At 46.3% G+C, this 22,505-nt stretch overlaps 2 protein-coding genes across 5 annotated transcripts in view; one reads left to right on the forward strand and one right to left on the reverse strand.

Moving 5' to 3' along the window:
- On the reverse strand, window positions 1–20,937 carry LYAR (Ly1 antibody reactive). Of its 3 annotated transcripts, none has more exons than XM_008511023.2 (9): window positions 19,933–20,937; window positions 14,616–14,789; window positions 12,956–13,070; window positions 8,245–8,352; window positions 8,049–8,132; window positions 4,448–4,874; window positions 4,022–4,108; window positions 796–881; window positions 1–316 (listed from the first exon to the last, which is right to left on the reverse strand). In XM_008511023.2, the coding sequence occupies exons 2-9, from the start codon at window positions 14,735–14,737 to the stop codon at window positions 182–184; spliced, it is 1,164 nt and encodes a 387-aa protein (XP_008509245.2). In that variant the 5' UTR covers window positions 14,738–14,789; window positions 19,933–20,937; the 3' UTR covers window positions 1–181. The 3 variants fall into 3 exon arrangements, with proteins under 3 accessions (XP_008509245.2, XP_070469358.1, XP_070469357.1); XM_070613257.1 differs by having other exon boundaries at window positions 18,736–20,103; XM_070613256.1 differs by having other exon boundaries at window positions 19,354–19,941.
- ZBTB49 (zinc finger and BTB domain containing 49) overlaps window positions 20,111–22,505 on the forward strand; it is a 26,161-nt gene continuing 23,766 nt past the window's right edge. Inside the window, exon 1 of one of the 2 annotated variants that reach the window (XM_070613251.1) lies at window positions 20,111–20,246. The gene's annotated coding sequence lies outside the window, so the exon portion shown is untranslated. The remainder of the gene's footprint in view (window positions 20,247–22,505) is intronic. The other variant, XM_070613252.1, reaches the window with a different exon arrangement.

Here is a 22,505-nt window from a genome sequence, read left to right on the forward strand (position 1 = left end):
TTTTGGACAAGAATATATTTTACTTTCTCATAAAAGTTCTACCAAAAATATATATTTTTCTTAACTTAAAAATACAACTTTGGAAAGGAAAATGAGTTGTTATAATTCATTACATGTTTTACAAACAGCAGTGAAAGGAAGAAATCAAGAGAATGGATTCAATGTTTAAATATAAAAATGTTCATTTCAAAAGCTTGACTTTGTCCTTTAATAACTTAAAGGTGGGGTTCTTGCTGATTTTCTTGTTAAAGATGACCAGAAGCTCCTCTTCAGATTTGTGATGTTCATTTGTCACAGCATAATACTGAGCTAAAACCTTCACAAAGAGAAACAACCGTCAAATGGGTGTATTTGTCCTGAAAATTGACCTAAAAAGTCCTTTAATCCAGAAGTAGACCAATAGTAAAAAATAATAGCAAGCCAGGTGCTGGTTACACAGGTGTGTTCTGCTTGTGAAAACTTGTGCAACTGTACACACATGAGCACTTTACCTGTGTCAGACACTGATGAAGAATTAAACAAAAAGAAGAAACCATTGCTCTGGAATAATCAAAAGATAGAAAAACATCTAGAACAATAATTTTCACATTTAATATAGGCACTGCAGTGGCTGAGGAAGTGTCATGGGACTTGGCCCCATTCCCTCCCCACAAACCCTGAGGGGCTCCTGGAGCAGCATGAAAGTCACCAAGATACACGACATTTATAGTATTTCAGATTAAAACAACAAACTGTACATTTTAAAATAAAGAACTGATTGTCCTGAGATTATATACCTGGGTTCGTACACCATACCTTTTTCCGTAGCTTTTTGATTGCTATTTCGTTATCTGGGGCCTGTTTCAGGACTGCTTTAATAGTTCCCTTCCAGTTGAATTTACCTATAATATAAAGAATAATCTGTAAAACATTTTGTTTTGTTATATCACCAGGAAGATAAAGAAATGATTTCTGCAACATCTCTTTGCTACCTGGAAAATGAACTAACCCTGAATGAACAGGACACCATGGTACCGTGTAGCAGGCACTTGACCCATCCAATCACAGTGGCCTAGCAGTACTGACTACCCTCACAGTACTCGTTCTTAGAGTGAGCAGGTTAACTAAGTATCCTAAGTACCATCACTACTACAAGTTCCTGTAAAAAGACAGAGTGGTATCTAATGAACTAAAGAAGATTTACTAAGCATCCACTAAGATCACGGGGCTGTCCAAGAGCAGTAAGCAAGACAAAGATGAGCAAAAGGAGCTTAACCTTGAATAAGAGAGGGGACAGCCACAAATAATTACTATACAGTGGGCTAAAAGACTCATCTGTGGGACTTCTGCTCCTGGGAAGAAGAAGATTTGTATGCTGAAAATCCATAATGCTAATCAAAGAAATCAAAGATTTAAATAAATAGAAAGATATACCATGTTCATGGATTGGAAGACTCAATAGGGTAAATATACCAATTCTCCCCAAATTAATATACAGGTATAATCCAATTCCTACATCATCACAGCAAGATTTTTTTGTAGATATAGACAAGATTATTCTAAAACTTAATTTTGAAAAGAATAAAGTGGGAGAAATAAGCCTACACAATTTCAAGACTTCAAGTTTACTGTAGATAGCTGCAGTAATCAAGAATGTGTGGTATTGGTAGAAGGACAGATACACAATCAACGAAATAGAATAAAGAACCCAGAATAGACCTATACAAATACCCCAAGTGATTTTTGACAAAAGTGCAAAACCAATTCAATGAGGGAAAAAATAGCCTCTTCAACAAATAGTGCTGGAGCAACTAGACATTGATGGGCAAAAAAATGACCCTTGAACTAAGTCTCATATTCTATATAAAAACTAACTCCATATGGGGGCTTGCCTGGTGGCATAGTGGTTAAGTTCATGTGCTCTGCATCAACGGCCCAGGGATCACTGGTTCAGATCCTGGGCATGGACCTACACACCACTTATCAAGCCATGCTGTGGCAGGCATCCCACATATAAAATAGAGGAAGATGGGCACAGACGTTAGCTCAGGGCCAGTCTTCCTCAGCAAAAAGAGGAGGATTGGCAGCAGATGTTAGCTCAGGGCTAATATTCCTAAAAATTAACTCAAAATGGATCATGGACTTAAGTATAAAATGTAAAACTATAAAACATTTAGAAAAAAATAAGAAAAAAATCATTGAGATCTAGGGTTAGGCAAAGAGTTCTGAAATTTGACACCCAAAGTATGATCTATTAGAGGAAAAGCAGATAAATTAGATTTCTTCATAATTAAAAACTTTTACTCTACAAAAGATTCTGTTAAGAGGATGAAAAGACAAGCTACAGACTGGGGAAAAAAAAAAAAAACCCTGCAAACCACACATCCCACAAAGGACTAATATTTAGAATATATAAAGAACTCTCAAATCTCAACAGGTAAAACAAACAAACAATCCAATTAGAAAATGGGCAAAAGACAAGAACAGACATTTCAATGAAGAGATACACAGATGGCAAATAAGTACATGAAAAGATATTCAACATCATTAGGGATATACAAACTTAAACCACTATAAGCTTTACTACATACCTATCAGAATGCTAAAAAAACAGTACCACCACCAAATGTTGGCCAGGATGTGGGGAAACTGGATCACACACACATTGCTGGTGGGAATATAAAACGGTACAACCACTCTTGAAAAAGTTGGCAGTTTCTTAAAAAACTAAACATGCAACTGCCATACTACACAGCTACTGTACTCCTGAACATACATTCCAGAAAAAATGATGTATGTTCACACAAAAACTTGTACATGAATGTTTACAGCAGCTTTATTCATAATAACCAGAACCTGGAAATAGTCCAGGTATCCTTCAGTAGACAAATGGTTAAACAAACTGTGGTACATCCATGCCATGGACTACTACTAAGCAACGAAAAGGAATAGATTATTGATATGTGCAGCAACCTGGATGAATCTCCAGAGAATAATGCTGAGTGAAAAGAGCAAATCTCAGGTTACATACTAAATGCAACAGTCTGAAATTACAAAATTATACAAATGGAGAACAGATTAGTGATTGCTGGGGCAAAGAAGCGGGTGGGAGTGAGGGGGAAGTGGGCGTGGCTATAAAAGGGCAACAGGAGGATCCTTGCACAATGGAAACCTTTGTCTCCTAACTCTGTCAGTGCCAACACCCTGGGGAGAGACAGTACTATAGCTGTGTAAGGTGTTACCCTTGGAGGAAACTGGGGAAAGGATACATGGATACATAAGGATACACAAGTCTGCATCACTTCACATAACTGCATGTCAATCTACAATTATCTCAAAACGAAAAATTTATTTTCAGAAAAGCCTCATTTATACAAAGTTGGGGAAGGGTTCCAAGCTAAGAGATCTAACCCAACTTGGGCAGTCACTGACCCTCCGTTAATAAAGCCTCGATTCCCACTTGAGTCCTCGGGTCTGTTCTTGACTGGCAGGAGCCTAGGGAAGGCTTCGGGCCTGAGGAGTAGCAGCAGCTTTGTGGAGGAGGCAGCAGTTAAGAGGAAGCTGGAAGGCCAGGGAATGGATTCTGACAAATACACCTTCTAGCTTAGGGAGGTGGCCATGGAGTTTCAAGCAAGGAGACACCAGGAACAGGCCCAGACGTGGGGAGAGGGAACAGCCGAGTCTGGCTGGACCTCAGGGCACGTCTAGGAGAGTAATGAGAGGCAGCGACAGGGGAAGCAAGGAGAGGGGAAAAGGAGCAGGGGCTCAGAGAGTCATGCTGGGTTTATTTTAAATTCCAAAGACAGTATCTATTTCCAATCCAGACAGCTTTACTTTTTATCTTTAAAGCTAGACAGAGACACTGTAAGAGTGGCTCACACAGTTCTCATTCATTTCTTTGGAGTCACATCCTACAGAACTTACTTTGCTTTCAGATTTTTCCACATGCCTCTGGAGGGTACGACCTGCCAGAAAGCCCTGCTTCCCCTCCTCCTTCCCCACCCTAAGGAGGGCAAAGCTTTCCAAATGATGGCAGCAATACCTTTTGCAGAAGCCTCATGGTTTTCTGGTTCTTCACCCTCAGAATGTCCTGGGAACTTTATCTTTTTCTTCTTGGACTCTGCTTCAACTAAGTAATTAGAAAGATTGAAAGAAAAAGATTTTGCATTTATGACAGAAGCTACCATTTAACGAGAGCCATACATGGTCAGGCCCCTTACATCCATCACCTCTCCCACTCCCCAAGCAACCAGCACCATGGGGTTTCTCCTCCTCCACGTGAGATGAGGAGATGGGGAGCTGAGAGGGAGGTCACTTGCCTGGACTGAGCCCAGGTCGGCCCGATCCCTAAGCTTATGCTCTTTGCCTTACTTGGTTCAAAATGCAAGGTCTAATGGATTTTATGTATCCCAAATTCACAGCTTCAAAATGTTTTTAACAAGCCCGGGAACATAAGCTAGCCACGTACTCTCCGAATGCTTCCGCTTTCTCTTTCCTGGACCGGTTTTTGCCTCCTCCTCGTCCACGCCTCCAGCCACTGCCCCGTCCTCGGCGCACAAGCCCTTGCTCCTCTTCCTCTGGCTAGGCTTCCCTGCGGAGCCGCTGGCCTTGCTGTCCTCCCCTCCAGCTTCCTGCTCGGCCTCCCGCCCCATTTTGCGCTTTTTGGGCTTCTGACTCTTTGAATTCTCTTGGTGGTTTTCTAATCTTAGTTCTTTCTTTTCTTTTTTTCTTTTCTTCTGCCGTTCTTCCTTCCTTTCTCTTTTATTCTTCTTCACCTTTGCTTGTTCTTCCGTGGTATCATTTGCTTTGGAACATGGAACCTTGGCGGAGATTTCTGCATGTGGATCCGCCACTGGGTTGAGTGGCTGTTGATCTCGCTCCTTACTGACAGGTTCCTTATTATTAAGCAAAACCAAGAAACACATAAATACTCATTCCAGACACAGTTGTTCACATCATTGCATGTATCTACTGAAGAAAATGTTCCAAGAAAAATGTCTTTATTACTTACCATTTTATAACTGTGCTAAATGCTAAACAATAGCTAAAATATAGCAATAAATATACGAACTGGGAATAACTGCCCCGGCCCACACCCCTCTCTGCATTTAACAGACATTTTCATTCCAAGGGAAAACTGAAGCATCCTTCCGTCACGCAAGCCAGACCTTTAACTGTGGCTCACTATTCACTTTTCTTTGCAATAAGACGAGCACTTAGATGTGGCAGGACCACTGGATTTATGCATCTGCAGACCTGGGTTCAAGTTCCAGCTCTGTTCACGACCAGCCAGGTGACTCAGGGCAAGTTATTTAGCTGCTCTAAACCAATTTCCTCATCTATAAAACAAAGGTAGTAACACCTACCTTATGCAGTTGATGCACGAATCAAATAAGATATGTCATGTGCTTAGCACGGGACATGCCCAGTAAATGGGCCCGGTGAGCGGGAAGGGTTTTGTAACTATCGAGGACTAGACAGAGGTATTGTTATTATCATCCTCATTCAGATTAGATGGCTACCTTAGAGGAGGGGTCAGGGACACCTGGACGGAGGGTCAGGAACCATGGGGAACTAAATAACCACAAGCACTGGAACAAGGTCAGCTGTCCGTTTACTGCAATACCCTATCCAAATCAGCACAGATCAGCATGGCTAGTCCCAGTGCCTGCTGTGCTCCCTGACTCTAAATACGCTAGAGTCTCTACGCCAGCCCCTTCTCAGGAGACGACATGAGCAATCTGCTGAACTGCTCTGGGAGCCCTAATGCGTCTGGGGGGGAAGGAGGGGGTCAATGGCAGGAGCTCTCAGGCCGCTTCAGTTGTGGTAGAAACCACTGGACTTAAGCATCTGCAGACCTGGGCCCAAGTTCCATCTCTGTTAGTCACCAGCCAGGTGACTCAGACAGTCACCTCCAGTCTTGCGCCTTCAGGAGACTCAGTCACAAGGGAGAACTACTGCCCCCGAAGGTGGACCAAATAAAGAAGGGCCGGCTCTTGCTCGCGCACAAGACTCTACAGAGGCCACACCTCACTCAGACCCGGACGCTCGCCCCTGCCCAGAAGAGCAGCATTTAGGAGACGGACATTCAACTAAATGGTTGGCGTTTTCTCGGCAGCAGTTGAGAGAAATCCACTAGTCCAGACGCATGCGGGGTCGAAGGCAGAGCAGAGTTCAGCACCGGACTCGGGCGGAAGAAGGGGACAAAGACACTCCCCACCCATCCCGCACTTCTGTTCCTGTCTGACAGTCGGGTATTCCTTCAGCACACGTCAGCCCCAGTCTCTAGCTGGTGTGTCCCCTCCACGTCCAGACCAACTCCTCGCCACTGGAGGGAGGAGAGGGAGGGTGGGAGACCACAGGCACTCAAGAAATGACTAGACAAATTCATGCCCCGTCTTCTTTCTACTTCATGCCAGGCTCTCCTCAAATGAGGTCTCAGCGACGCCTCCACTGACTCTCACCTAACAGAGTGCCTGCTTCACTCTGCCCCTTCCCCCCACCTTCTGTTTCTTCCTGGCGCCTATCATGACCTGACATTAGAGCACAAACCCACATCCGCATGTGTCTGTCTCCCCGACTAGAGCACAGTCTGTGAAGGCAGGACCTCGGCCTGATTATGCTGTACCCACAACACCAGGTACGATGTATGCGGGGCTAGAGATGGTCCCATGGTAGAGGAGGAGGTGAAGCACCCAACCTCAGGCCGGTGCAGAGCAACAGGACGACGAACACTGCAGGTGAACGGACGGCACATCCACACACTGGGGCATGCTGTGAGGCTCAGGGGGCAAAGGCAAGGCAAGCACACATATTTCTCAGACTCAGAGTTACCACGAGCTGTTAGTGATTATCGTTTTTAATTCTTAACATGCTCGCAGCTTCAGAAGGGAAATGGGAAAGACTTTTTTTAAACTATATAGTCGAACTAGGTAATTTCAAATATTTGATTCTTAGTTAAAATAAAGGAAATAACCTTTAAAAAACAGCTGCCACATAAATGCCAATTAAATGACTGTTTATAAGGTTTCAAAGGTCCAATTCATATATTCTGAAAGAGACAAAGGCTAGACTGCCAAGATAAAGTTTCATTTTTATCCCAATTTAATACAAAAACTATTTCCTTGCTATAAAGCAAAACAACTCTTGACAATGTGATTAGAATAAAACACCCACTACCTTTTTTCAAACTACTACTAATGTAAGTCTCCAAATGGGATATAAGCTCCAAATAGGAGCAAATACAAGTGAATTAATGGGAAAATTTTAAATTAACAATGTAACCAACAGTGTGCTAGCGGATATCAAATGAGACTCTGCACCTGTATATTACACCCGGGGTCTCCGATGAAACCACTTTGACAGGCGGGTGACTGAGCTACTCTAAGGGAATTCTCCCTCCACCAGAAGGAAGGAGATGAACGCTCATCGAGTGCCCACCAAACGCAGGGCAGGAGGGGACGCTTTTATAGCCTCGTCTGCTGTACTAGCGCAGCTGTAAGGGCGCTCTGGGACCCCCACCCCCACCCGAGAGGACTCGTAGTCACTCTCGACGTCCTCGCCCTGTTTATTTTCCTCATGGCACTATCACCACCCAAGATATTTTATATTTTTTGTTCAGAGCCTGGCACAGATCAGGCACTCAGTAAGTACCGAATAAATGAATGAAGATGATCATCCACATTTTTCTAAGAAAAGGAGGCTGAGGCTCAGAGAGGTTAAATAATGTGCACAAGATCAAATGTGCGGCAAACAGCACAGCAGGGATTCCAACCAGGTGTGTCAGACACCCAGAGCGCCTGTTCTTTCCAGCGCATCCGCTGCCTGATGTTTAAGCCAGTACTTCCAGTTAGCTGCTCTTGTTATCAAACACGGGGATTAAATGCCTTTCTCTGCACAATAAGGACATCTTCTCTGCAGTGCACTCAGTTTATTCCTCCCATAAATGAAGGCACACAGAGGCGCTCTGAAAAAGAAGGCTGTTTTGACCTCCGAAGACAAGACATTCCCATTTCATTCTGACTAATCATTTTTGCCACACTACAAATTTAAAATTAGATCTGACTTACAGTGCTGGAAGCTTCCGAGAAGATATTCCACACCTGCTCCAGAACAGACTCATTATGAACTTTTAAACTGTTCTTCATCCAATTCTGTAAGGAACAGAAGGAAGAAACCCCCCCCTTAGCCCATTCTGACAGGCACATGCTCAGTCACCAAGGAGCTACGCATCCCCTCCAGTCGGGAGTCAGATCAAACACATACCTGAAATTTCGCCTTTTTCCTGGGAACATTGTCAAAAGCACTAATTTGCTCTAAAAGTTCCCTCACTTTGGGGCTGACATTGGGTCTTTTTATTAATTCGTTAATTTTCTGCAAAAAAGGAAGAGAAAACAAAAACAATAAATACCTGACATGTGAGTTTCACGAAAGCCAAACTAAAGTGTCCTACTAATGGATACAGGGTTCACCTTTCAAGTCCAGATTCTGTATCAGTGTCTCTGCTCACGAATTCGCTCCAGTACTGGAAGTCCTAGCCAGAGCAGGTAAGCAAGAACAGGAAAGAAAAGGGATCCAAATTGGAAAGGAAGGAGTAAAATTATCTCTGTTCCCAGACAACATGGTCTTATAGTAGAACACCCTAAAGACCTCCAGGAGAAAACCTGTTAGAACCAATGAAATTCAGCAGAGTGGCAGGACACGCAATCCATGCTCAAAAAGGAAGTTCTACTTCTATACACCAACAATGAATGGTCCAAAAAGGAAATTAAGAAAACAATTCCTTTACAATAGCATCAAAAAGAACACAATATTTACGGGCCGACCCAGTGGTGTAGTGGTTAAGTTTACACGCTCTGCTTTGGCAGCCTGGGGTTCAGATCCCAGGGGCAGACCTACACACCACTCATCAAGCCATGCTGTGGCAGCATCTCACATACAAAAACTACAGGAAGATTACCACAGATGTTGGCTCAGGGACAGTCTTCCTCAAGCAAAAGAAGAGGAAGACTGGCAACAGATGTTAGCTTGGGGCCAATCTTCCTCACCAAAAAAAGTAAAATATTTAGAAATAAACTTGACCAAGGAGGTGAAGGACGTGTACACTGAAAACTGTAAATTAATGCTGAAAGAGATGAAAGACACAAATAAATGGAAAGACATTCTGTGTTGGTGGATTGGAAGACTTAGTATCATTAAGATGTCAATACTAACCAAAGTGATCTACAAATTCAAATGTAATCTCAATCAAAATCCAGTTGACAATTTTTCTTTTTCCAGAAATAGAAAACTCCATCCTAAAATGCACATGGAATCTCAAAACATCTTGAAAACGAACAAAGTTGGACGTCTCATGCTTTCTGATTTCAAAGCTTACTACAAAGCTAGAGTAATCGAATCAGTGGGCTACTGTCATAAGGACAGACAGACAGACCAGTGGAATAGAGAGCCCAGAAGTAAACCCATGCATATATGGCCAAAAGATTTTCAGCAACGGTGACAAGACCAGTCATGTGGAAAGAACAGTCTTTTCAACAAATGGTGCTGGGATAAGTGAATATCCATGGCAAAGGAGTAAAATTGAACTCTTACCCAATGCCGTTTACAAAAATAAACTCAAAATGGTGGGGCCAGCCCAGTGGCATAGTGGTTAAGTTCATGCGCTCTGCTTTTGCGGCCCGGGGTTCACCGGTTCGGATCCTGGGCACAGACGTACACACTACTTATAAAGCCATGCTGTGGCAGGCGTCCCACATATAAAGTAGAGGAAGATGGGCACAGATGTTAGCTCAGGGCCAATCGTTCTCAAAAAAAAAAAACCTCAAAATGGATCAAAGACCTAAATGTAAGAGCTAAAACCATAAAATGCTTAGAAGAAAACACCAGGGAAAAGTGACACAACACTGGATTTGGCAATGATTTCTTGTATATGACACCAAAGGCACAAAAAAGAAAAAAGTAAATTGGACTAACTATATCAAAATTTTAAAACTTCTGTACATCAAAGACACTATCAACAGAGTGAAGAGGCAATTCATGGAATGGAAGAAAATATTTGCAAATCATTATCCAATAAGGTGTTAATTACCCAAATATGTAAAGAACTACAACTCAACAACAAAAAAAACAACCACCCAATTAAAAACTGGGCAAAGGACTTGAACAGACATTTCTCCAAAGAAGATATACAAATGGCCAAAAAACACATGAAAAGATGCTCAACATTATCAATCAATAGGGAAACAAATATCAAAACCACAATGAGGTACCACTGCATACCTCTTAGGATGCCTATTATCAAAAAAATAGAAAATAAATGCTGGGGAGGCTGTGAAGGAATTGGAAGCCTTGTGACTGCTAGTAGGAATGTAAAGTGGTGCAGCCACCATGGAAAAGAGTATGGAGGTTCCTCAAAAAACTTTAAAAATCTAGCAATTCCACTTCTGGGTATGTGCCCAAAAGAACTGAAAGCAGGGACTCGAACAGATATTTGCACACCCATGTTCACAGCAGTATTATTCACAAGAGCCCAAAGACGAAGCAACACAAGTGTCCACCAACATATGAATGGATAAACAAAACGTGGTCCATCCATCCAATGGAATCCCACTCAACCTTAACAAGGGAGGACATTCTGACATGTGCAACAACATGGATGAACTATGAGGACATCACATGCTAAGTGAAAGAAGCCAGTCACAAAAGGACAAATACTGTATGATTTCACTTATAGGAGGTAGCTTGAGCAGTAAATTCAGAGACAGAAAGTAGAATGGTGGGGGCCAGGGGCTGGGGAAAGAGAGAACGGCGAATTGTTGTTTACTGGGGACAGAGTTTCAGTTTGCGATGATGAAGAAGTTCTGGAGATGGATGGTGGTGATGGTTGCACAACGTGAGTGTACTTAACTGTATACTTACAAATGGTTAAAATGGTAAATTTTATGTCATGTATAATTTACCACAAATTAAAAACACTGGAAAAAATGTATAAACAAACCAAAAGTAATCCAAAGAATCAGACAAAAATGGATATTATAGGTACTAGGAAATTAATTGAGGACCAAGACAATAGTATTAAGATCTGATAAATAAATCTGAAATAGCAAAAACAGAACAGAGATTAAAATTAAATAAGTGACCTAAGAAAATGCTTATGGCAATCACAGTGAAGGCAGAGGAAAGGTACTGATTAAAGTCAGGGAGACATGATGGTCACCGATGAGCCAAATACGGACAAATGATGCGGCTAAACAAACACAATGCAGGAAAATGTCCCTGTGTTAGGAAAGAACGGAAGCTATATATAAACAGACTAGAAAAAAATGGATACAGGATACTCAGGCGAGGATAAGGCAAACCTCTCCAGGGAGGAAAACAAATCAAGAAAAAGACGAACACGGCAGAAGTCAGGCTGGCTCAGCAGCGGCTGGAGCAGCGAGCTCAGAGTCAGGAGAGGACAGGGCACAGGCAACAGTGTGGAGGAAACGCTGTGACCCAAGACAGCGGGATATCTCTCCCTGACCCATTGATCCACTCTGTGTGTAAGCCCAGAGACATCTGGAAGGATGCTCGGCGAACATTAACACTGACAGGATTTCAAAATTCAGTCTTTAAAAATAAAGGTTTTAAGGATTTAAGGAAAAGAACAAAACCCCCAAATCCATCTCTGTCAGATGGGTCACAGGAGGCCCCGTTTATCCCCCCAGCACGCCACATTTAGTCTTATCCGTCTGTTAACAACGTCAACCAGGGAGTTAGGGAGGAATCAGAATCAGAGGGTGAGTGGACCATGACAGACCCCGAAGACAAGTTCCTGATTGCTGAGACGGTGACATAGCTGCTGAAGCCTGACAGTTTAGGGCAGGGTCAGCAAGCCTCTTCTGCAGAGGGCCAGAGAGTGAAGATTTTAAACTCTGCGGACCATCCGTTCAGGGCCTGACCACTCGGCACCACCCTTGCAGCACTAAGGCAGCCACGGACGGTATGTAGACTAATGGGCATGGCTGGGGGCCGATAAAACTGCTTACAAAGGGGGGTGGCCGGATTTGACCCACTGGCTAACCCATGCTGTAGAGGATTTCATTCAAGATGTGATGGCAACAGAGAAGGAACTCACACACCCAGGTACTTCAGCTCAGGGGCCTAGGAGTATCACCTGGTCCTCAGGGAGATTACAGATACAGTGCCCAAAAGTGTGGCTGACGGTCGCCAGCTTAAATATCTTAGTTCAGATAAGGGGTTTCACTAGCTCCCCAATCTGCACTGGGCAGCCTTGGTTAGTCCCTAGTGAACAGAAGACTTCCCCCCCAGGAGTCAGCTAACTCAGTAAGCTGGTCCATATTAGCAAATTCAGGTTTAAGCTCTATCGTCAAAGGGAGTAACTATTTATTTGGTTTCTAGGAAAATTCAGAATTTCCACAGATGACGTTTGTCTTCTTTCTCCCACCTTCCTTTCTGAATCCTTCCTCCTGCTATCTATTCTGTAAAAGGTGAATAACGTTCTGGAAGTCATACCTCTCGGTGAATTAGGGATTTTGTTGATTTTGCCATTTTTCTTGTACATGTTTTTGTTTTATTTTAGTTAGTAGAAAATTCCTCATATCTATGAAAATGTCTTTATTTTGCCCAGTCTGATGACTGACAGACATGAGAGATTAACATGGTTTGAGTTATAAAAGTTGCATTATCACTAGAAGCAGATACACTAGCTTAGCCAACGGAAAGCTAGTGAGAATTCTGAAATAGTTCTGCAAGAAACGTGTAAAACATATGGATTAAAGGCAAAATACATTGCAACTGTATTAACAGAGAAATAAAGAATTCTTTTTCAAGAAGGTTTAGTTGCTCAACCTAGGTCTATCCTAACACGTTTCTGGGTCTGGTCTGCATAGATAGGCATTTATTCTTAGTTTCTCAGGCTTCCAAAGAAAGTGGAAGATGTCAGATGAAGCTACACGATGAAGCAGAAAGACCTTACCTGAATCCATGCCTGCTGTTTAATATCGCCTTTGTGGGTTTTACCTTCATAACCTTTGCCACCATACTTCTGATCCTCACTTATGCATTTCACATGATTTTTATAGTCGTCACCCCTTAAAGTGATAAAAGGTTCCACCGTTAGATTGATGCTCAAATTGGAGTCTCTGTCTCACTCGAGCATGCTGCTCCTACCTTCTGCGGGCCACACTTGTATTTCACACCTGTCCACTGCACAAGTACCCCACCTATTTCACTAACTATGCTTATAACCCCCTGGTCATAGCCACATTCCTTCCTACAAACTAATCAATATAAAACCCACCACGAAACTTTCCATCCATTTTTATATACTAACATCTTAAACCAAATTGATACATAATATGTTTTTTTGTCATAAGTGAATATGTACAGAATAAAAAAGAAAATAATTCTTTGCAATAGGGTGGCTTTATCTTAAATTACAAAATCTGTATGATTTCCTGGTAATATAGTAGACAATCAATAATCCATTGTAGAATAAGTTAAAAGTTGGTATAGGGGCCAGCCCTGTGGCGGAGTGGTTAAGTTCATGTGCTCTGCTCCAGAGGCCTGGGGTTTCGCCGCTTCGGATCCTGAGCGCAGACATGGTACCACTCATCAAGCCATGCTGAGGCGGCATGCCACAGAGCACAGCCAGAGGCACTCACAACTAGAATATACAACTATGTACCAGGGGGGCTTGGGGAGAAGAAGATTAAAAAAAGAAAAGCTGGTATAAAATGGTGGTATCAGGTTACTAACAAGTTCTGGATCTCAGAATCTTGGAAAAAAGGAAACTCAAGTCTGTCTCATATAATCTTTTTGAAGCCCTCTGGGGTCCTCAAGGAGATGTTTGGGACAAGGTCTGGGCAAAGTCCTCTATGGAGAAATAGCCCAAATTTCTCCGGTTTTATATATCAAGCTTCTTCCTAGGACTGAGTATAAACAAAGACTTTGGCAGCTCCCCAAAACTTTTTTTTAAATATCACTTCTGTAGAATGAAATTAAAATAAATTGTTAGCAAATATCATCCAAATGCCACAGAGGACACTGGGGCAGATGCCCCAAAAGCTGCCTTTCCACCTGAAGCCTCTGAAGCTGAAGGGAATCAGCATTAGCCATCTGTAAATGGCCCTGCTGCAGACACAGCGCATCTGGTCCCCTCCTGCTGTGTCCTCACCTGACCAGGGGCGCCCTCAGTGGAAGGGCCAGGAAGAGCTGACTCTCCCTGTCACCTCCAAATTTCTGGGGAGTACCTAGGCTCTTCTCCCAGATATCCCCCCACTGTGAATTAATTCATTTTCTGGTCTATAAATCCATCCCTTCAGTGTGATCAACACACGGCACCCCTGAAACCTGACTTGGCGTGGTCACCTCCCTGGGTCTGGTAATGGTGAAAGGAGAGGACAGCGAGCGCCACAGACTGATCAGATCTAACCCCTCTACTCCCTTTCCCTTAGTCGTCTCTTTAAACCGTCCTTAAAAAGCAAATGGTCTTGTAAAGCACTTTTAATTTTTTTCTTAATTTCTTTCCTCAAATTTGCTTCATTTTTTTTTTTTTTTAAAGCTTTGGGGGGTCGGGGCTTCCAAAACTGATCTGGACCTTTACTATGGATCTACAGGAATTATGTGGAACTTACCAGAAATCTTTACCGCAGTCAATGCAAGAAAGGCATTCGCAGTTTCTGCAAATAGCCACGTGCTTCTCAACTTGTACTTTCTTCACTGATTCACCACATGCATTGCATGTAAAAAATACCATTTTTAGCTAAATGGTTAAATATTCTCTATCCCAGATAGGTTTAAGTCTTGTCCTTAAAAAAATTTAAAAGGAAATAAAATTACCATTGTAATCTGAAACTTCCATTACAAAAAAATGATTCATACAGGTAACTTCTCAACCATAATGTCACATGAAAATAACTACACAACGGAATCAAAGTTGATTAGCAATCTACATAAAACTACCACCATGCAAGTAAAGTGATAACTAACAGTGATCACAAGGGTTAATGTCTGTGGGGCGTGTGCTCACCGCGTGCCAGCACTATTCTACGGCTTTACGTCTGTTCACTCATTTAATCCTCACAGCAACCCTATGCGGGAAGAACTATTATTGTTCACAATTAACACGAGGCATTGAGCCACAGAGAGACTAAGTAACTTGCCCAAGGTCACACGGCAGCAGAACCAGGATTGAAACTTGGCAGGCTGGCCCCAGAGATGACGAGTTTTGGGGGCACTGAGTGAAATATCATACCTTTTCTAATAAAGTAAAGTGCACACACGTGTTCTCTTTCTCTCTCTAACGCCTTTAGGTGTGCACTGCAAATTATTTCAGGTCCCCACATACGCTAAGAACATAGCACAAGGGGAAGTGAAGGAGGCTTAGTAAGGGGAGAAGAGGCCTAAAAATAATTTTTATAAGCACAAAAAGCATTCGTACAGGCGTAACAGTGTCTCCACAGGTGTTAAAATAGGAAGACGTGCCCTCCGGTCTTAGTGGACAGGGAGTAGGCGTGGCTTCTTGTCAGATCACTCAGAAAGAAATGGACCCATAACCGGGTGTCCCAAATGCCAGGTGCTCAATTGTGGGGGGCGTTCACAGACCAGGCGTCCGAGCACCACCCCAAGATTAAGTGCGTCTGCACATATACATAACCACCACTTAGAAATTTCAGGGATATGCTATTGTGTTCAGCAAAACACAAATTCACCCAAAGTGTTACAGAAGTCACAGTAACTTTCCATGGTTATGTGATTTTTTAATCACTAGATTCTAAAAGTATTGTCATTTCACATCATAAAGAAGTTTCACAGCAAAAACACTGAGAACTGTCTAACCCAGGGGGTTCTTCCTCATCATGAAAATGAAGATAAGGATCAAGTAAACTGAGGCAGTTAGCTTCAGGGTAAGACCTCACGCAAGAATCCTTTAGCACAAACAAGAATCCTCAGGCATGAAATCACCACTTCCCCTCCACTGCCATGCCCCAGGTCCCCGCTGGAAAGGTCACCGCTCAGCAAGGTCAGGGCTGTCCCCGCCCATTCTGCCTTGAATGGAAAGGTGCATCCTGGCTGCAACCCCAGGGTTCACACAGGCCCAGCCAGTCTCTCATGGAGGCCTCCTGCCCCGAGGAAGACTGTCGGACGTCAGTTTGCCTGATACGCCACATACAAAAACCAGGCCCCTGCCCTGGGGCCCCTCCCCAGCTCACCATCAGGGGAGGGTGGCAAGGGAGGACACGTGGTCAGGCACAGCCTAACACGGAACCCAGAGGAGAGCTAACATGAGTGTTTTGGGACGTGCGGCCACCTCGCACATCTCCTCATCATATCGTAAAGATGGGTGAAACAGTCACATGCCCATGGAGCCGGCGTCACAGGGACTAAGACCCAGCTCTCTGGAAGCTTAGCATTCTGCGCCCGGCAGACGGAAGCTCAGTGAACGACAGGCAGGGAGGGCACCACCCTGCCTCTCACGGAGAACAAAGACCGGAGCGAGAGCGAAAGCCACAGCATCAGAGTCTCTGGGGCACTTCTGTGTAGGAACAGGAGTAAACCATTAATTAGTCACCCAGAAACAGACTGTCACCAGACACACAAGGCAGAAACAGCTGCACTGAGCCAAATTATCTGCTGAAAACTTTAAAAGTACTTTCTTAGTAAGATTCAACAATGAAAAGACACCCCCTCCAACTTAAGCTACGGCCTAGGGCTTTCCGACCTTCCTTGTTGAGGCCTATTCTGTGTCTTCATCGAGGAGGAGGGGCAGGGAGAGGGGAGGAAGATCCAGCTGGGGCTCAGTCTGTCAGGGAAGGTCAGGAATTAAAGGCCTGAGACGGACAGCTGAAAACCAAATTTATCAGCTGAAAGGAGCCAGTGACGTTGACAAAAAAGACGCTCGGAGTATCCGTGCAAAGCATGCCATCCCTCTGGGGATTGGCCGCACCACGGAAACACGGATTCCCGAGAGGGTCAGAACGTGCTCACACACCCACGGGAAGATACCTCTCCAACCGTTCCATATGGCCTTTGCGGCCAATGTTCCCATTTAGAGATGTGCTCGTTTTTAAAGCCAGGGTAGGGAGCTTGCACAGTTAAGTCAGAACTGTCTCTCAGGCTTTCCTCTGGAGCTTCAGAGGCATCGCTGCATTTCTACACTGATCTGAAGTGGGGACAGCATGACTGCCTGCTTGCTAATGAGCTAAGGCCTGGAAGGCGCTCACCCCTCCCTTGTTCAGAGCCCAGAGGACACCCCATCACCAGCCAAGTGTCACCCTGATTATACCTTACACCTGACCCAGCCTCTGAGGGAAACTTCTGTTTTTTGTGAGGAAGATTGGCCCTGAGCTAACATTTGCTGCCTCTTTTTGCTTGAGGAAGATTGGCCCTGAGCTAACATTCGTTGCCTCTTTTTGCTTGAGGAAGATTGTGCCTGAGCTACCATCTGTGCCAGTCTTCCTCTATTTTGTATGCAGGTGGCCACCAAAGCACGGCTTGACGAGTAGTTTAGGTCTGTACCCGGGATCCGAACCTGTGAACCCGGGCTGATGGAGCAGAGTGTGAACTGAATCACTATGCCACAGGGTCGGCCCTGCAAACACGTTTCATTTATGCAGTACACATATGTGTCTGTATGGTGAGCGGGCTGTGAACAGCAAGCTCAGAACCATCCTAACTGCATGGCAGACAGGGCAGCTGAGCAACGTCAGAAGTGTGAATACTTTGAACTTGCAAAAAGACCCCATATAAAAATGCAGTCCCTCTAAGTGAAGACAGCAAGCATTGCCTAAAGCAAAAGATTAAACTTAGATTTCACGAGACTAAATAAATATGAAAGAAATTTAAATACTTAAACTTTCAAATGATGTCTTTAGCAAATTCGTAACATTCATACTTCGGAAGTTGGGAAAGCTGAAAATGTGCTGCATTAGGACTTTCAGGACACCTCACCTACGAGGCTCAGATGTCGTATAGCTTGTGACCTTCCATTTTAAATACTAGGACCCTAAGTCTGCATTCTAAGCCCAGCCTGCACTGGGCACGGAGAGCGCCATGTCACAGCAGAGGATGGCAGGTGCTGCACAGTGATGCTGAGTTGAGGGCAGCAGACAGCTTCACTCAGGGACCGGGGACTTGCGAAGGAATCCAGGCACCTCAGGCTCCTGTCATCAAGACTGACCAGGTTCTGCTGAGCTGGACCTGGACTCAGGGCCAGAGGATCTGAGCTGGAGCCCACATCTGCCAATTAAAAATTAAATGACCTCGAGGTAACTTAACTTTCCAGAATCTCTTTATCTGTAAAATGGGTCTAATATCTATCTTGGAGCATTGAGTGGAAAATTAAATAAGATACCAATGTGAAAGATTCATCCTTACCCAATAGTAGAAAGAATTTCCTGTGACTTATTAATTGTACATCAATTCTATTGCACCCAGTCTCCTCCCAAACCCAAGCTTCTTTAAATATGACCCTCAATCCACCGACGCAGCATCATAAATTCACTCCAGTCTCCTCTGGATCCCCACCCCATGGGTGCCTGCCTACTCCACCATCCTGTGCCCTGATCACATGACTCAAGTTTGGTTCTGGGATTATATCTGGAGTTATTTTTTTACCTTCCTCCCTCTACATTTTGGTATTGTTTATTTTTTACAAAAACTACATTAACTATTCTTAAAACATTCTCTCACACACATATACACACACAGACCTAAAACCCCATCACCACCACCACCACCACCACCACAGCTCACCTGAGGGTCCAAGCTGGCGACAGCCCCAATGAGCAGTTACCTTGAGCAAGTCACGGTCCCCTCTGAACTGTAAGTTTTCCTATCTGTGAAACAATGGGGCAGGCCAACTAGACCAGCCCTGAGCCCCTTCCGGGGGGTACAATTCCAAGAAACCAAGGGTACGGGAAAAGGGAAGGACAGACAAGTACACACTGTCCACCATCCCGCCTAACCACCTGAATGTGGGGTTGATGACGGTGGCGACGTACATTCACGCGGGACCTCCCCCTTGCTCCCTGCAAAAGCCCTCAGAGGTAGATATACCTCTCTCCACTTAACAGATGAGCAAACTGAGGCTGGGAGAAGTTAAACCACGCCTCCTCCACTCCACCTCACCCCTCACACATCACCAGCATTGTTTTACACGGCATCCCTTTGCTGCTGTAATAACTGTGCAAGTCTACCACCTGTGAGCACCATGCTGCGCGCTGGGGGAACCGGGGTGCAGGGTGAACAGGTCCCAGCGGGCCCTCTCTGCGGCGAAGTCAGCCTTGCAAATACACCCCACCTTGCTCCCCTACCTGTCTCCTCAGAGGTAGCAGGTGCTGCAGAAAATCCTGACATATACTGAGCACCTACCATGTGCCAAGCCCTGTCGTAGGTGGTTAACACGTTTGTGCTCACTCAATCCAACAGTCCTCTGAGTTAGCTTCTATATTATTCCCTTTGACAGACCAGGAAACTGAGGCACAAAGAGGTTAAGTAACTTGCAGTAGGTCACACATCCAGGTAGTGGCAAACCCGGATTCACACGCAGTTATTCTGGTCCTAAGTCCGTGCTCTCAGCCACTATGCTCTACGGCCTCCTCCCTGGGGACCGAGCTCCCCAAGACTCGGGGAAGGCTAGAGCCTCATGCCCAACATGTAGCAAGCCTGACGCCCAGACCAGCAGTGACAACCACCCTGGCTTGCCGAGGAGAGGGGGCTCCCGACACGAGGACCTCTCCGTTCTACAATCGGGTAGAACCGGCCATCCTGAGTCCAGGACTGCTTTCACTTCCCCGGGGCCCGAATGAGATCCGAATGGATTTCCTCCTGCCCTGCGTGCGAGCCAGAGGGGGGCCAAGTGGGGACGTGCAGGAGGCGGCCACTCCGCCGCCGCCCCTCCTCGCTCCGAGCCCCAGCCTCCCGGGTCGGCCCCTGGGCCACCGCCCTCACCTCTCAGCCACCGCCCGCCAACGGTTTCAACCGGCCGCTAGAGCACGTGGAACCGCCGCCTCCCGCCCAGCGCAGCCGCCGCCTCCCTCCAGCGCTTCCCGGCGCCGAAATCGGGTTGGAGCCGCCCTGCGCCTGCGCGCGGCGGTCGCACAGCTTAACCCCAGGCGGAAGTGACGCCACAGGAAGCCGGGGGGCGGGACGGGCCTGGCGAGGGGGCGTGGTCGGGCACGTTCCGCGGCCGGCGGATCCCGGCGCTGAGGGCTGGGGCGGTGGCGGGGAAGAGGCGACTGCGGGGCGCGGCGCGGCCTCCGAGGGTAAGGCGGCCGCCGGGCCGACCTGTGGGGGTCTGAGGGTCGGCGGAGAGCGGCGGAGTCTGCGCGGCTCGGCCCCGGGAGACCGGTCCTCGGCCTGGAGCCCGCCCGGGGCGCCCGCCGGGCCTGCCGCCTCGGTGCACGCCCTCCGCCGCTGCAGGCGAGCCGGGGTCGAGCCTCAGGCCGGCGCCTGTGCCTCGGTCGGCCGCCGTGACAGCGTGCGGTCCTCCGTGCTCGCGGGAGCGGAGCCCTCGGCGCGGGCCCGTCCGTGAGTGCACGTCGCCGTGGTCCGTCCTCTCCGCCCCAGGCAGGGTCTGCGTAGACGCGCCCCGTTGGTGCGCGTGGCCGGAGCGCGGGGCTGAAAGTTGAGCGGGGGGTGAGCGGGGGATCGTGGCAGACGTGAGCCCGGGGCGGGGGCGACAAGGACCTGTCACTCGAGGCGAGCGCGGCGGGCCTGGCACAGAAGGCGTGCTGGTGCCCAGGCCGCAGTAACCGCACGCCGCAGCCCGGGGGCTCAGACGGCGCGCGCGTGCCCACAGCCCCGGGGGCCGCGGTCCACGGTCGCCGTGTCAGCGCGGTGGTCTCTTCTTGGCTGGCAGACGCCCCCTTCTTGCCGCGTCCTCCTCGCGCTGCGCACGAGCATCCCTGGTGTCTCCGTGCGTCCTGATCGCCTCTTCCTGTAAGGACACCAGTCAGATCAGGGCCCACCCCGACGACCTCAAGTTACCTCTTTAAAGGCCCAGCCTCCAAATGCAGTCACGTCTGAGATGCTGGCGCTTAGGACTTCAACATGTGGATTTGGGGGGACACAGTTCAGCCCGTAACAGAAGGAATTCACCAGAGTGGACAAGAAGGGAAATATTTTCCGACAGAGATGACAGAATGGCCCAGAGGTTTGAAAGCAGGGCGCTGTGCCAGGGACCTATGTGTGCCTCGTTCCTGGTTGCCCTCCCCTGGTTTTGTTTTCATTTGATCCCCCTGAAAACTCAGGGCGGACTCTCTTCCCTCTCTCAGGCCGACTTCACTTGGAGGTTTCAGCAGAGATGTCTCTTCCTCCAGGCAGTTTTCCCCTCACCCTCCTCCCCAAGTTAATTTGTACTTCCCTCCTTTAACGTCCCTAGTACAGTGCCGTACCTGTTTCTCCCGCTAGGCTGGCGCTTCCGGAAGGCATAGATGATCAGATCTGAGTTGTTCACCATCATGGGCTGGGTGTCTGACATACCCTTGGTGTCTGTAAAGTTAAGTGAATGATGGGACAACCGAGACAGCCTGTGGAGGGCAGGACACCTGTATTGTTCAGTTTATCAACATTCCACCCTCACAAAAACGTCTTGCACAACTTAGGCACACAGTATCAGTTTAACTGAAGTGGCCCGCCTGGCATCATAGGTCAGTAGAGAGCTGAGACAAGAATCCAGGCTTGTTTGCTTGAAGCCAATGCTTTTGTCGTTGAGGTTGGGGTGAGGGGTAGGGGACAAGCCATTTGAAAAACATGGTGGCCAGAGGGGAAGGTAGGACCACTCTAAGGCAAGCTTGGTGCTGAGGGGCATGAACTGTGGGCCCTTGTAAACTAATCTATTGTTGGCCCTGCTGAGCAGACTTCCCCAGATTCTCTCCTTTGGTGTTTGACCAGTTGGTGAATTGCTTCACCGAACAGAAGGGCTTTGCTCTAGGAGCCCTCTCTGTAGGTTAAAATTCCGTTCTGACTTGTTCCCTCTGGAAGCACCTGTTCGTTCACATCCGTCTAAGCCTTTGTTTGTTCTCTTTTCCTGTATTTCACTTCCTTTTGATGCCATTCGTTCATCTTCCTACCATCACATTCCTGGTATAGATATGTAGCATTTAGAACAGGAAGATCCCTTGGAGGTTATCTAACCCAGTGGGGGACCTCTCCAGTTTTACAGGTGAGAAAACAGACCCAGAGTCTCCATTCATCCAAAAACTATGTATTGCACACCTACTGTGTGCAGGGCACTCTTCTGGATACCAGAGATAGGCTGATCAATAAGATAGATGTAGAACACGTCTTGACACCGGAGGTTTTTGGTCCTCGTCACAAAGTCATTTAGCTGCAAAGTTGGAGGAGAGCCCTGTACTCCTTGTGTCACACCACACCACCTTGTGTGCCGCGCGGTCATCCTCAGTGTGCTGTGCCGTAAGGTGCTTATCTGTGGGGTTACCTGGACAATCAGGCATTGGCAGTAGACTAAAGAAGCAACTGATTCCATCCACGGAAAGCCTTGATCTGCACATGTAACTTGG

The sequence above is a fragment of the Equus przewalskii genome, chromosome 3 (genome assembly GCF_037783145.1).
Source record: "Equus przewalskii isolate Varuska chromosome 3, EquPr2, whole genome shotgun sequence".
Taxonomy (NCBI): domain Eukaryota; kingdom Metazoa; phylum Chordata; class Mammalia; order Perissodactyla; family Equidae; genus Equus; species Equus przewalskii.

Bases quoted from the DNA above. Each gene is read 5' to 3' on its own strand.
- LYAR (XM_008511023.2), bottom strand. From the start codon at position 14,737: ATGGTATTTTTTACATGCAATGCATGTGGTGAATCAGTGAAGAAAGTA. The intron at 13,071-14,615 runs GTAAGTTCCACA...TATCACTTTAAG, and splicing joins GACTGCGGTAAAGATTTCTG to GGGTGACGACTATAAAAATC. The intron at 8,353-12,955 runs GTAAGGTCTTTC...CCTTTTTTGCAG, and splicing joins AACAGCAGGCATGGATTCAG to AAAATTAACGAATTAATAAA.